The sequence below is a fragment of the Eumetopias jubatus genome, unplaced genomic scaffold (genome assembly GCF_037043125.1).
Source record: "Eumetopias jubatus isolate StellerSeaLion01/CBP00866 unplaced genomic scaffold, mEumJub1_p1.0 scaffold_13, whole genome shotgun sequence".
Classification (NCBI taxonomy): Eukaryota; Metazoa; Chordata; class Mammalia; order Carnivora; family Otariidae; genus Eumetopias; species Eumetopias jubatus.
The window spans coordinates 18,569,672-18,582,717 of record NW_028274819.1 but is presented as its reverse complement, the minus strand read 5'-3'; the positions used below and the strand labels follow the sequence as shown (position 1 = coordinate 18,582,717).

At 43.5% G+C, this 13,046-nt stretch overlaps 1 protein-coding gene across 3 annotated transcripts in view; it reads left to right on the top strand.

Annotated features, from left to right (window-relative positions):
• EXT2 (exostosin glycosyltransferase 2) overlaps positions 1-13,046 on the top strand; it is a 132,439-nt gene that overhangs the window by 17,745 nt on the left and 101,648 nt on the right. For all 3 annotated transcript variants that reach the window (XM_028111209.2, XM_028111207.2, XM_028111208.2), the window contains 2 exons: positions 10,155-10,350; positions 12,194-12,333. In XM_028111209.2, coding sequence (XP_027967010.2) covers positions 10,155-10,350; positions 12,194-12,333 — 336 coding nt within the window. The remainder of the gene's footprint in view (positions 1-10,154; positions 10,351-12,193; positions 12,334-13,046) is intronic.

Sequence of the window (13,046 nt, the reverse complement as noted above, 5' to 3'; positions counted from 1 at the left end):
ACATGACTACTCTTTCTATCTCTAGTTTTGGCTCCCCCCCCCCTTTTAGTTTTTAGAATGAGCATTGCTCTTTCAGTTTTTTGGGGGGGCTGCAAATACTTTCCACGGTCTAGAAGTCTTCTTCCTCATTTTCATCAGACTGATGACCTACTTGTCCTTTAGGTTTGAACTCGAGTACGTCTTACTCTAAGGGGCCCTTTCCTAGGCCCCCAGAGTGGTTCTTCTGCTTTAAGCCCCCATAGCAGCCTCCACTTCTCCTATACTGTACCAGTCACTGGGCCGTGTTGTAATGACTTGCTCACAGCCTCCCTGCTTGGGATTGTGGATTTTGCAGTGAGGCTGGTGCCAGGTATGTTTTTCTGTTTTTTTTTGTTTTTTTGTTTTTTAAGATTTTATTTATTTATTTGAGAGAGAGAGAGACAGCACGAGCAGGAGTAGGGGCAGAGGGGGAGAAGCAGCCTCCCCGCTGAGCAGGGAACTCAACACAGGACTTGATCTCAGGACCCTGGGATCACGACCTGAGCTGAAGGCAGACGCTTAACTGACTGAGCCACGCAGGTACCCCCCAGGTCTGTTTTTTAACTGCCATGTTCGTTGTGCCTGTCACATATGGGTTCATATTGTTGACATGTGAGTGAATAAATGAAAAGAGCTGACAGTTTGGATGTATGGGGCATTTTGTCTAGCCTTTTTTGATGTAGTCTGTTTAAAATTGTGCTAATTCACAGTGAGAATCTCAATAAACTTTAAACAAATATGATGATAATGGTAGTATTCTTGTGTGCCATGTGCTCACATATGAAGGTGACTGATTTGTATATTGCCACACTAGAACTATCATAGAGGGTGAGATTTAAAAATCCACACATAGCATTTGGTCTCAGAAATGAGTCTTAAGGAAATAGTTTGCAAAGCATCCCAAACTTCCCCTTGGATGCCTTTATGGATTCTTTGAGAAATAAGAGAACTTTTCCAAACTGAAGACGTTTCTCTCCTGTGTATGTGTGTTGTACTGTGTAGCCTGGTGACCAAATTCTGGAACTTTCTTTAGATGTAGCAGATTTTGTTATTTAGATAAGGGGAGATTGAAACATTTTTCTGCCGTTAGGAAAATACAAAGAAAGACTGAATAGTTCATGAACTTATTGCCTAGATCAACTTTCTGGATTTTTCTGTTAGTGGACTCCCAGAGTTGATTTTTTCTTTTGTTATTTTGTTATTTTTTAAATTGAGATATAATTCATTTACCATAAAATTTGCTCTTTTAAAGTATATACTCCAGTGGGTTTATTTATTTTTTATTTTTTAAAGATTTATTTATTTATTTTAGGGAGAGAGAGAGCCATTTCTGTGTCTTTTTGGAGAAATGTCTGTTCATGTCTTCTGCCCATTTCTTGACTGGATTTTTTGTTTTTTGGGTATTGAGTTTGATAAGTTCTTTATAGATTTTGGATACTAACCCTTTATCAGATATGTTGTTTGCAAATATCTTCTCCCATTCCATGGATTGCCTTTTAGTTTGTTGATTGTTTCCTTCGCTGTGCAGAAGCTTTTTATCTTGATGAAGGCCCAGTAGTTCATTTTTGCTTTTGTTTCCCTTGCCTCCGATGACGTGTCCAGTAAGAAGTTGCTATGGCCAAGGTCTAAGAGTTTGCTGCCTGTGTTCTCCTCTAGGATTTTGATGGATTCCTGTCTCACATTTAGGTCTTTCATCCATTTTGAATTTATTTTTGTGTATGGTGTAAGAAAGTGGTCCAGTTTCATTCTTCTGCATGTTGCTGTCCAGTTTTCCCAACCCCATTTGTTGAAGAGATTGTCTTTTCCATTGGATATTCTTTTCTGCTTTTGAAGGATGAGTTGACCATAGAGTTGTGGGTCCATTTCTGGGTTTTCTGTTCTGTTTCACTGATCTTTGTGTCTGTTTTTTGTGCCAGTACCATACTGTCTTGGTGACTACAGCTTTGTAATAGAGCTTGAAGTCCAGAATTGTGATGCCTCCAGTTTTGTTTTTCTTTTTCAGGTTGCTTTGGCTATTTGTCATCTACCCATTTTTTTTTTTTTTTAATATTGTGTTTTGTTTTTGTTGAGTTGTAAGAATTCTTTATATATTTTACTTACTAGACACGTATCAGATATATGACTTGCAGATATTTTCTCCCATCCTGTAGGTTGTCTTTTCACTATCTTGATGGTGTCCTTTGATGCACAAAAGTTTCTCCTTTTGATGAAGTCTGATTTATCTATTTTTCCTTTGGCTGCTTGTACTTTGGGTGTCACACATAAGAAATCCTTGACTAATCCAAGATCACAAAATTTGAACCTGTGATTTCTTAGAATTTTATAATTTTAGCTCTTACATTTTGGTTTTTGGTCTATTTTGAGTTGATTTTTTAAAAAGATTTATTTATTTTAGAAAAAGAGAGAGCAGGAGTCGGGGGAGGGGCAGAGGGAGAAGAGACTTTTCAAGCAGACTCCCTGCTGAGCACAGAGCCCGATCTGGGGCTCTAGCTCACAACCCATGAAATCGTGACCTGAGCTGAAACCAATAGTCAGACGCTTAACCAACTGAGCGATCCAGGTGCCCCTATTTTGACTTAATTTTAATAGGTGGTGTGAGGTAGGGGTCTAACTTCATTCTTTTACATGTGGATATCCAGTTGTCTTAGCAACACTTGTTGAAAAGACCGATCTTTTCCCATTGAATGATCTTGGCATTCTTGTTGAAAATCAACTGGCCATGGGTATTTAGGCTTATTTCTGGACTCCCAGTTCTGTTCCGTTGGTCTATATGTCTATCCTTATGCCAGTACCATGCTGTCTAGATTACTGTAGCTTTGTAGTAAGTTTTGAAATTTGGTAATGTGAGTCTTCCAACTTTGTTCTTTTTTTAAGGTTTTGTTTTTTGTTTGTTTTGGTCTATTCAAGGTCCCTTGCACCTTGATTACTTTTTAAATAATGCAACTTGAATAAGTACAGATAAAAAACAATTTAAACTCTTTGTGCTTATATGACTTCAAAATTAAAACAGATTTACAAACTAAATGCAAACAAATCTACAAAACTAATAATATTCACATTAACAATATAGCTGAGGCTTTTTCTTTGAAACTGGATTGTGTCTTTTAAGGTGAGTGTAAAGTTAATTATGGTTTTGGGGGTTTGGCATGCCTATGCGGTTTGCCTGTGGGGTGATGATATACTTCTCTCTACCACTTTTTCTGTTTGAATGACTAGGAAGCTTCCCTTTAGCATATTGTGACATCATTTATCTTCATCTGGTACAGATGCATGATTCATATTTCTCCCCACCACTTTATTATGACAATCTTAAAGCCAGGCAGCAGTGTTTAAAAAATTTGATAGCATAGTGAATATGTGTATGCCCATCACTTAGGTTCTGCTATTAGCATTTTACTGTACTTGTACATGATTTACATTTTAAGTCTTCCTCTCTTCCCATTAGCCCACTAAATACAAACTTGGACATTGAAAAACTCTTAGCAGTATTTATCGTTAAATATGAGCTAATTTTTTTTGATCATCATCAAGATGAAAATACAAAATAATTCTTAGGAGACTGGAGGAAAGGATATGGTTCAATGCTGTGTTTTTTTTAATTAAAAATTTTAAAATTTAAATTCAATTAATTAACATACCGTGTAGTATTAGTTTCAGAGGTAGAGGTCAGTGATTCATCAGTTGTATATAACACTCAGTGCTCATTACATTACATGCCCTCCTTAATGCCCATCACCCAGTTACCACTTCCCCCCACCCACCTCCCCTACAGCAACAGTTTGTTTCCTATAGTTAGGAGTCTCTTATGGTTTGTCTCCCTCTCTGATTGCGTCTTGTTTTATTTTTCCCTCCCTTCCCCTATGCTTCTCTGGTTTGTTTCTTAAATTCCATATATGAGTGAGATCATATAATATTCTTTCTCTGATTGACTTACTTCACTCAGTGTAATACCTTCTAGTTCCATCCACATTGTTGCAAATGGAAGGATTTCATTTTTTTGATGGATGAGTAATATTCCATTGTGTATATATACACCACATCTTTATCCATTCATCTGTCGATGGACATCCGGGCTCTTTCCATAGTTTGGCTATTGTAGACATTGCTGCTATAAACGTTGGGATACATGTGCCCCTTCAAATCTGTATTTTTGTATCCTTTGGATAAAATACCTAGTAGTACAATTGCTGGGTTGTAGGGTAGCTCTATTTTTAACTTTTTGAGGAACCTCCATACTGTTTTCCAGAGTGGCTGCACTAGCTTGCATTCCCAGCAACAGTGTAAGAGGGTTCCCCCTTCTCCACATCCTCGCCAACATTTGTCGTTTCCTCACTTGTTAATTTTAGCCCCAGTGCTGTTTTGAGACTAGATTTCTGTAATGAGAAAGGGTGATCTGTGTGAGTGTGCCCAGCTGGTACCCTTTGGGGTGGTACAAGTTTCTGTCACACATCTAGGATCTTAATTTGGCATATTTACATAGCACTAGATATAATAGATGTTATAATGTGATATAAATACATTATAATAGATATTATAAAACTAATAGTGGAGAAAAAGTCAGTTGAACTTAGAAAAAAAGATTTTATTTCTCTACTTGCTGCTTCTGTGAAGATTTACTTAAATTTAAATTAGTTGTGTGATTTTTGAAAGTTGTTTTTTAACCTTTTGCTTTTTTCTCCCCCGAAGTTGTTCTGGAAATTGTTTAATTCAGTTCACTGCAGCTCAGATCAACCCTTTATTGAAGGCCTATTTGGACCAAGCATAGCTAGGCTGGTGGTTCTCAACATGGGAGGGGGTTGATTTTGTCTCCCCAGGGACATCTGGCAATATACAGAGCCTTTTTTGACTGTTGTGTGTTAGGGGGTGTGTGTGTGTGTCGGGTCCCCAAGACCACCTCCAGTTTCGATGATTTGCCAAGAAGCTCAGGACTCAGTATATAGTCACACTCATGGCTATGATTTATTGTAGCAAAAGGAGACAAAGCACAGTCAGCAAAGAGAAAAGGTACGCGGGGTGAAGTCCAAGGAAACCGGGTGTGGGCATCAAAGGTCCTGTCCCAGTGACATCACACGGTCACACAGGATGTGCTTAATTCCCCCAGCAACGAGTGGTGACAACATGCATGTAATATTGCTTACCAGGGGACTCGTTAGAGACTGCGCCCCCAGTTTTCATGGGGAGCTAATCACATGTACATACCCTGCTGGGCATGTGCCACCATTTCAGATTTCCAGGAGGAAAGTGAGTGTTCAACATAAGCCATATTGTTTGTATAGACAGTTTGGGCACAGGAAGCCACTCTTACCAGTTCTGGGGAGGGTAGGAACTCCCCTAAAACTGAAGTTCCCATACACCAGCCAAGAGCCAGCCTTCCAGAGGAGAGCAGTCAGACCTGGTGTGTTCGCTCTGTTCTGCACGGGGTGCTCCTGGCACCTAGAGGGTGGAGGCCAGGGGTGCCACGAAACCGCTGCAGTGCCCAGGGTGCAACAGAATTGTGGGCTCACCATGGCCCCAGTGCTGCCGTGGAGGGAGCAGGGAAGGGTCAGGGCCGTCTCTTCGGCTTGGCTGCCTCTGGGCCTTTCTTAAGACTGCTTGAACTCTACCACCTTTCTTATCTAATCTCTCTAGTATAATCTACCTCTCTTGTATTGCTTCAGGACTCTTCCTTGCCTTCAGATTTGACCTAGGGAAAATACCTACCGAAAAGAAAAGATTCAGTATAACAGAGAAGAACAATCCACCTCTGAACGGTAAAAATTATTTTCAGGCAATTTCTTTCAACTGCCATAGTGGTGGTATTTTCTTAGTAACTTAATCTCCCTAGTTTTTATATATAATTAGCCTGAAATGAAGATCTCTAGCTAGATCACTTAAGGTCTCAGGCTCTGAGGTTCTGCGTCCAATAACTAGCCGGAGGAAGAGTCAGTCCGCCTGGACCTGGAAGACAGCTAAAGGCTGCCCGGGGCGCCATGCTCCCTCTGCTGGCCAGTTGGTGGATTTCTACAACTCAGCTGGACCCACACTCCCCTTCCCTCCAGCCTGCAGTTTGGCCCTGAAGTTTTGGTGTTTCTCTTATAAGTAACACTCCCTTCTCTCTAACAGAAACAAAAAAACAAAAGAAGAAGAAGAAGAAGAAAAAAGGGCAAAAACAGACTCCAGACTCCTGACCCTTTCCAGGGACTTGGGAGGAGGCCGGGTGGGTGACCTGATGGCCGTGCTTTGGATTTGTTGCGCTTTGTGAGAGTTGCTTTGTGAGGGAATTCCCACATCTCTTGAGGGCTACAGAGAGTAGTGAGAGCTTGGTTTTTATTTTTATCTTAAATCTCTCTCAATATTTTTTCAATGGGAAGCTGAGGGTTGTTGCTATTGATAGCTTGTTCTCACAGCTGTGCTGGTCTCAGCTGGAATTCTTGTCATTGTCTCTACGAGGAACTAAATTGGGAGTTTACCACTGTTCCTATTGAGGGAGACTTCAAGTTCTCAGCATGATTTTACTTAAACTTCGGTTTCAGCACTGCTGGGAGGAAACATGAAAGTCCTAGCTAGTAATTTTAGTCCTTAAAAGAAAAACAAATCCACCTTACAATTTTGTTTGCTTAAGGCTAAAATGGGCACACTCCATCAGCCATCTGTCAGGTCAGGGAGAACCAGCATGCAAGCAGGGGGAATGTTTCTAGACTCTTGTGCACATCTGCACATTTATGCTGAAAATGGAGTAATGGTAGAGTAGGAATCCAGGGATCTTGGCGACCGAATATCTGAAATAGAACTTTGTTTCTCAACAGTGAAACTCAACAGTGAAACTCAACTCCTTTACTGGAGTTTCTTCGAGCATCGCACATGAAATATCTGTATTTATTTCTGTATCTAGGTAGATAGATAGTCTCTCTTATATTATCTGTGTACACCGAGAACCATGCATTCATATCACCATCTGCAAATCCACCCAGCACCACAGGAACATGCTGGTTTTCTCCCTTTGCATATTTGTAACTCCATTCTCTGACAGTGAGAAATCTGGCTCCCATTTATCCTCAGTATTTTTACTTATTTGCTCAACCCTCTTGCACTGTGTTGCCCCTGCCTCCATCACCCCCACTCAGACTTTGACTCCCCCACATTGTGCTCCTGCTGCTGTATTCTCCCCACTTGCCCTGGCAGATATCCTCTGCAGCCTTCTTGGGTTCCAGCACCCCACACTGGGGTGCCGGTACCATTGCTCTCACCCTCCCCACAACATGGCATCCTTCTCAGCCTGCCCGGGCTCTAACACTCTGTCCTGGGATTCCCACATGCCCTCCTAACCTCACTTGTTCTCCAGCATCCCACTGGGTTGCCATGGCTACTTTTACCCCTGCCCCCCAGTGCCGAAACCTTGGGTACCCTTTCAGGGCTCTCATACCCTGCATGGGGCCACCTCCCAGATCTTTCCCAAGTAGAATCCTCCACCCTAGAAAGGCGTCAGCACTCCGGGTGGGCCATTTCTGTCCCCACCCATGCCATGCAGTACCACTCTTTTCTCTCTAGAACTCCAACACTCTGCACCCTTCTGCATGGACACCCTTTTGGGTACTGGCGTGTCTGTTTTTAATTCTAGACAGCGTAGAGCATTGCCAGTTTTATGGTTGCTCTACTTAAACAGAAAGTTTCCAGAAACATCCAGCAAATACCAGTGCCCCATGAGATCCATCATAGAACCAATGTCTTAGGAATTGGAAAGACCTTTCTTTAAAGGTCATTCAGCCCTAACTTGATGCATGGCTGATTTCATTATAACTCGTTAATGAGAAGTTTTCTGATTTGAAATAAAAAAAAACAAACCCAGTCTATTTGATTTCCAGATAGCTTTCATTGTTAAGGTGGTTTTAAACCCTGCTTGTCTTGTGAGTTTGTCTATAAGTCTTTCTCTTGTTTAAACAGACAAGTTTGATTACAGAAATACTTTGAAGGGAGATGGTATTCGCTTCGAGATGATCTGCAAGTGCTCTTATGTGTGATCTTTCCATCACCAAGTCATCCCTCTGTAAATTAATGCTTTTACATAAGAAAAATTATTGAGGGGTGTCTGGGTGGCTCAGTCGTTAAGCGTCTGCCTTCAGCTCAGGTCATGATCCCAGGGTCCTGGGATCGAGCCCCACATCGGGCTCCCTGCTCCGTGGGAAGCCTGCTTCTCCCTCCCACACTCCCCCTGCTTGTGTTCCCTCTCTCGCTGTGTCTCTCTCTGTCAAATAAATAAAAAATAAAATATTATAAAAAAAAAAGAAAAATTATTGAGGCTCAGGGCTGGGAATAGAATCCCAGAGTCTGTTTCAGTGTCTAGAAGGACTACTTTTAGCTATAAATATTCAGCATATTGTTCAGTAAATTGTAACTTAGGGAGAGGTTGCCCAGGATGAGAGGAACCCATCTGTACAGCTGATCCAAACTGACTCCCCGATGGGTTGCTACTCCATGTCTTTCTTATCTCCACTTACCTTTACCCTGTGGTCTGGGTCTGAATGACCATCAGGGACAGCTCTATCAAACAGACCTTTCTGTGGTGGGAGACCATCTGTATTTCTGCTGTTGGGTATCCCCTGGCCACATATGGCCAATGAGAATTTGAAATGTGGCTGGTGTGACAGAGGAACTGAATTTTAAGTTTAATTTAAATGGTTTCATGTGGCTACTTGCTGTTAGACAGTGAGGTTTGAGGGAGGGTGCGCATCCCTTTCTTTCTTAACTGATGGGGAAGTACCTTTTGCTTGTAGTTCAGTCACTTAAAGGAATTACCAGAAGAAAGGGTCTTGAGGATTTGAAGGTCATCTGGCTGTGGGGTATGTTGCTGTGTTTTCTGGAGTTTCTGTAGCTGAGCTGGCTGGAAAGGGGAGCATTACCCGTCTCCACTCATTGTTCTGTGTGTTTGGGACTTGAAGCTTAGTGCTGAATAAACCGTGATGACCTTTTCAGTCAGAGAATGGATGTTCTTTGGCTATGGATGTATGGGTAAGGTGATGTTCACCAGCTAAACCTCCAAATGTCTAAGAAACTAAAAAATAACAACAAAAAAAATTACCGTTCCTTTCTCCCAAGGCAAGAAGGAAGAGAGAGAGAGACGGGGGTCACAAGAGTATAGGTTTTGGTCCTTTCTTATGTGCAGACTCGTATCAGCTTGTCTGATGGCATTAACTTTCCCTGGTGCAGACCAGTGCGGGGTAGATTCCTGTGAGCACTGCTTCTAGGTCTGATGGGTGTTTCACTTCTTCCTGGAAGCTGCTTTATATTACTCATTTCTTTGATGGTGATTGCTAGTGGTCCCTCAGCCTGTGTAGTGTTTATGCACTGTGACCTCTCCGCCCTGTGCGGATCTTGCCTTCCAGGGGAGAGTTACTTACCATCTGGTCTCCCCCAGAACTCCCCCTCGACTTCTGGCTTACTAACTTTGTGTTCGTGTGTTTGTCTGGTGGAGATCTAAATGGTACTAGACCCATGGAAATCCTTTCTTCACTCCATTTTCTCTTAGACATCCTTGCTATCCAGATGTGAAGACTGGTTCCCTCCTTTGGTGAAGATAGTTTTTTCCACTCATTGTTCTCAACAGCAGTTCAGTCTTCCTGTGTGCGGGTGGCCTTGAGGATGGGGGGTTCTCTTCCCTGAAGCGTCTCCGTAGCCTGAGGAGGCCATTCAGCAGCCAAAAGCTGTCCTTCACCTCTTCTGGTTTTACCACCAGTACTGCCCATCAGCCAGCTCTCAGTTCCTTTTCAGATTAGACACCTCAGATATAACTAATGGTAACACATTGACGTTTCTTCCAAGTAGTCAGCCAGTTAGTTTCTCTCTTTTTCCACGTGTGCACATACATATTTATAGCTTGCTGTCCAAGCTTGGCATATTACAGGCATTTCCTCCAAACCTGAAGAACTTCTCCCCAATAAAATCTTTAATGATGGCACGTGACTGAGTCATACCTTAGGTTCCTGCGGTGTATAATACTGTAAATCCTGTGCAACGCTGCAGAGCGCGATTTCCCAGAAAATCAAGAGATGCGAAGACCGGTGGGAACGCACTCCCTGCCATAAGCTGAACGTCCGGGTTTGTTGTACCTTGACCAGCGAGCCGGCGGCAATGTTCCAGTCACGCTTTTTGCTCTCTTGCAGGCCCCGGCGGTATTTCCTCCTGTCCTCTCAGATGGCTGTCCACCCCGAGTACAGAGAAGACCTGGAAGCCCTGCAGGCCAGACACGGGGAGTCGGTGTTAGTACTGGATAAATGCACCAACCTCTCAGAGGGTGTCCTCTGGGTGCGTAAGCGCTGCCGTGAGCACCAGGTCTACGATTACCCCCAGGTGCTGCAGGTGAGTGTCTGCCCTTAGCCGCCAGGCTCGGGAGAGGTCCCTTCCTCGAAGTAGCACACACCCCAGCAAAAGGCCTTGTTTCCCACACGCAGCCAGGAGAATTACTCAAGGGGAGAAGTGAACGTAGTCCTGCTCCTTACCAGCCATGTGGGCCTTCAGGTGCGTCGGCGTCGGGCGTCTGCTGTTTGTGCAGAGCTGCTTGGCCTCTCAGTACTCCTGCCCCTTTCAGACATTCGTTACCCTCCAGAATCGCAACTGCGATGGGTTTACGGAGAAGTAACGTGGACAGAGTGGGCAAATGTGTTTTACTTTTACCCCTGTATTCCTAAGCCCGTGCAGAGAAATTTCCTCTTTAAGGTGGCAGCTTGTAGCCTCTGACATGTGGGCCCACGAGGCCGCAGTCAACTTTTGCTGGGAATGGAAGGTTTTTGTTTTTTGTTACTGTTTTGTCTGTTGGTGTTTTGCCACCCTCGGCATGTCCTCCTGTTAGTGTGTCCTTTGCCTGAGTCCTGGGCATGGCACTGTTTCCATACTCGCTGGTAAGAGTAGTCCTTTGGGGGTTATTTTAAGCGTCATAAGCAGGATGCTTGGCATTCCAGGGGCACGGGGGCTAGGAAAGGAGAAAGTGAGTTTTGGTCCCTGAAATATTTAAAATAGTTCAAGGAGAAATAGCAAGGAGCTGGTGTGATTCTTTTTTTTTTTTTTTTTTAAATCTCCAAAGAGAACTGGCCCATGCTGAGATTGTTAAAATACTTTCTCTCCGAGAAAGTGCTGCATCGCCTCTGGAATGTCTGACTGATAACAGTGGTGATGTGAGCAGGAGTATTTATAGTAACCTTTGTCTAGACAGGAAAAATGGTTATCAGCGCGTGTGTCCACATCTGGATGCTGACTCTTCAGGGCACGCTAAACTGTCCACCTGCACCTCTAGGCGCCATGACTGATTCTCTTCTTCAGCCCTTGCTGCTTTCTCATGTATCCCTGGAGGAGTTTGGCATATTGAGTTTCTTTACAATTTTTTCTGAACTTTCCTTTTCTTTAGCTGTAAAGATGGAACAGTGGGTTTTTGTTTGTTTTTTTTTTTATCTTTTTTTTTTCCTCTTGAAGAGGCAAAAACTGGGAAAAACCGAGTGTTAGAGGGTATTTTCTTATTTTTGCTTACCTTTTGCAACTGTTTGTTCTCCTGTATGTCTCTCGTTTTCTGAAACGTTCCCCACATTGACTAGGCTTGAGGGAGGGAAGGGAGAAGAAATTTTTTGAGACTTTGCTTTCTGTTTGATTTATTGTTCTAAGAAAGAACATATCTGCGTGTTTTCAAAGGCACTGCATACATGAAATGAATATCTTCTATGTACAGAGCACACTGCTCGATGCCATGAGGAGTAGAAAGATGAGAGTTGATAGCTTCCCTCTAGGGAGTCCTCTAGGAAGCCTCAAATGCCCAGACAAATAATTCTGCTATGAGGTAGGCTGAGGTAAGCGCTGTAACTGATGCTCAGCCCCCGTGCCACGGTGTGTGTGCATAGTACAGGGCTGGAAGGAACCGGCTGTGGGAAGTCACGTTACTGAGGGCCCAGAGAAGACTTGGACGTTGGCTCTGGACATTCCAGATGCCACCAGTAGCGGCACTGAGGTGACACTGAAGATTGGAAATACCAAGCTTGCAGCCAGGTAAGCTTTTCAGGTTCCCCTGGTGTGAGCTTTTATCTGTTTGCATTTTCCATCAGGATGTCTCAGTAGTGCTTGGCTTCAGCCCTCAGGAGAACTTGATGGTCTACGGCGATCAGAGAATGGGTCAGCAAGACTGGTTTGTGATCCCCTGCCTCTCCTTGTGTTCCTGCAGGAGGGCACGTTCTGTGTGGTCCTTCGTGGTGCTCGGCTGGGCCAGGCGGTACTAAGTGACGTTTTACGCGCTGGCTGTGTCCCAGTTGTCATTGCAGACTCCTATATTTTGCCTTTCTCTGAAGTTCTGGACTGGAAGAGGTGAGTGTTACCTTGTAATAAACTTCACACCAGTGGTTCTGTGTGTATTAGATTTTGAAAGCCCCCTCAGTAACTGTAATGCCTACCTAGGTTTGAGAACTACTGTAGATTGTTTTGCTGTATTTTCCATCAGAAGAGTTAGTTGTTGGCCTAGAGCAGAAGTTCACAAACTGAGGCCTTTGGGCCAAATAAGGGAAGCTGCCAGGTTTTGTAAATAAGGTTTTCCTGAAACACAGCCACACCCGTTCACTCGCATATTACCCACTGGCTGTGTCTGTGCTGAAATGGCGGAGCTGGGTAGTTGTGACAGGAATGATACGGCTCACAAAGCCCAAAATACGTACTGTCTGGGCTTTTACCAAAGGCGAGAGCAGTGGTTCTCCATTGTAACTGCAGAGTATACTCACCAGAAGGACTTTAAGAAATGCCCGGGCCTTACCCTTGGGAATGCTGCACTTCAGAGCTCCGTGGGTGTGATTTGTAGCCACGGTGGTGAAGTGCTTTGCATGATGTTACTAGCTGGAGGGGGAGTGCCACCATTTGCGTGAAAGCTTAGAGACATTCCTAGGGCACAGAAGGACAAACATGGGTCCCGCTTGGGTATGGCTGTCACTGCTGTAATGGACAGAAGGGCCCTCTGGTCTCATGTTGTTTCATTTCCCTAGGACTTTGGAGGTTAAAGATTATTGAAAATTAGCTCCCTTTGTGTATAC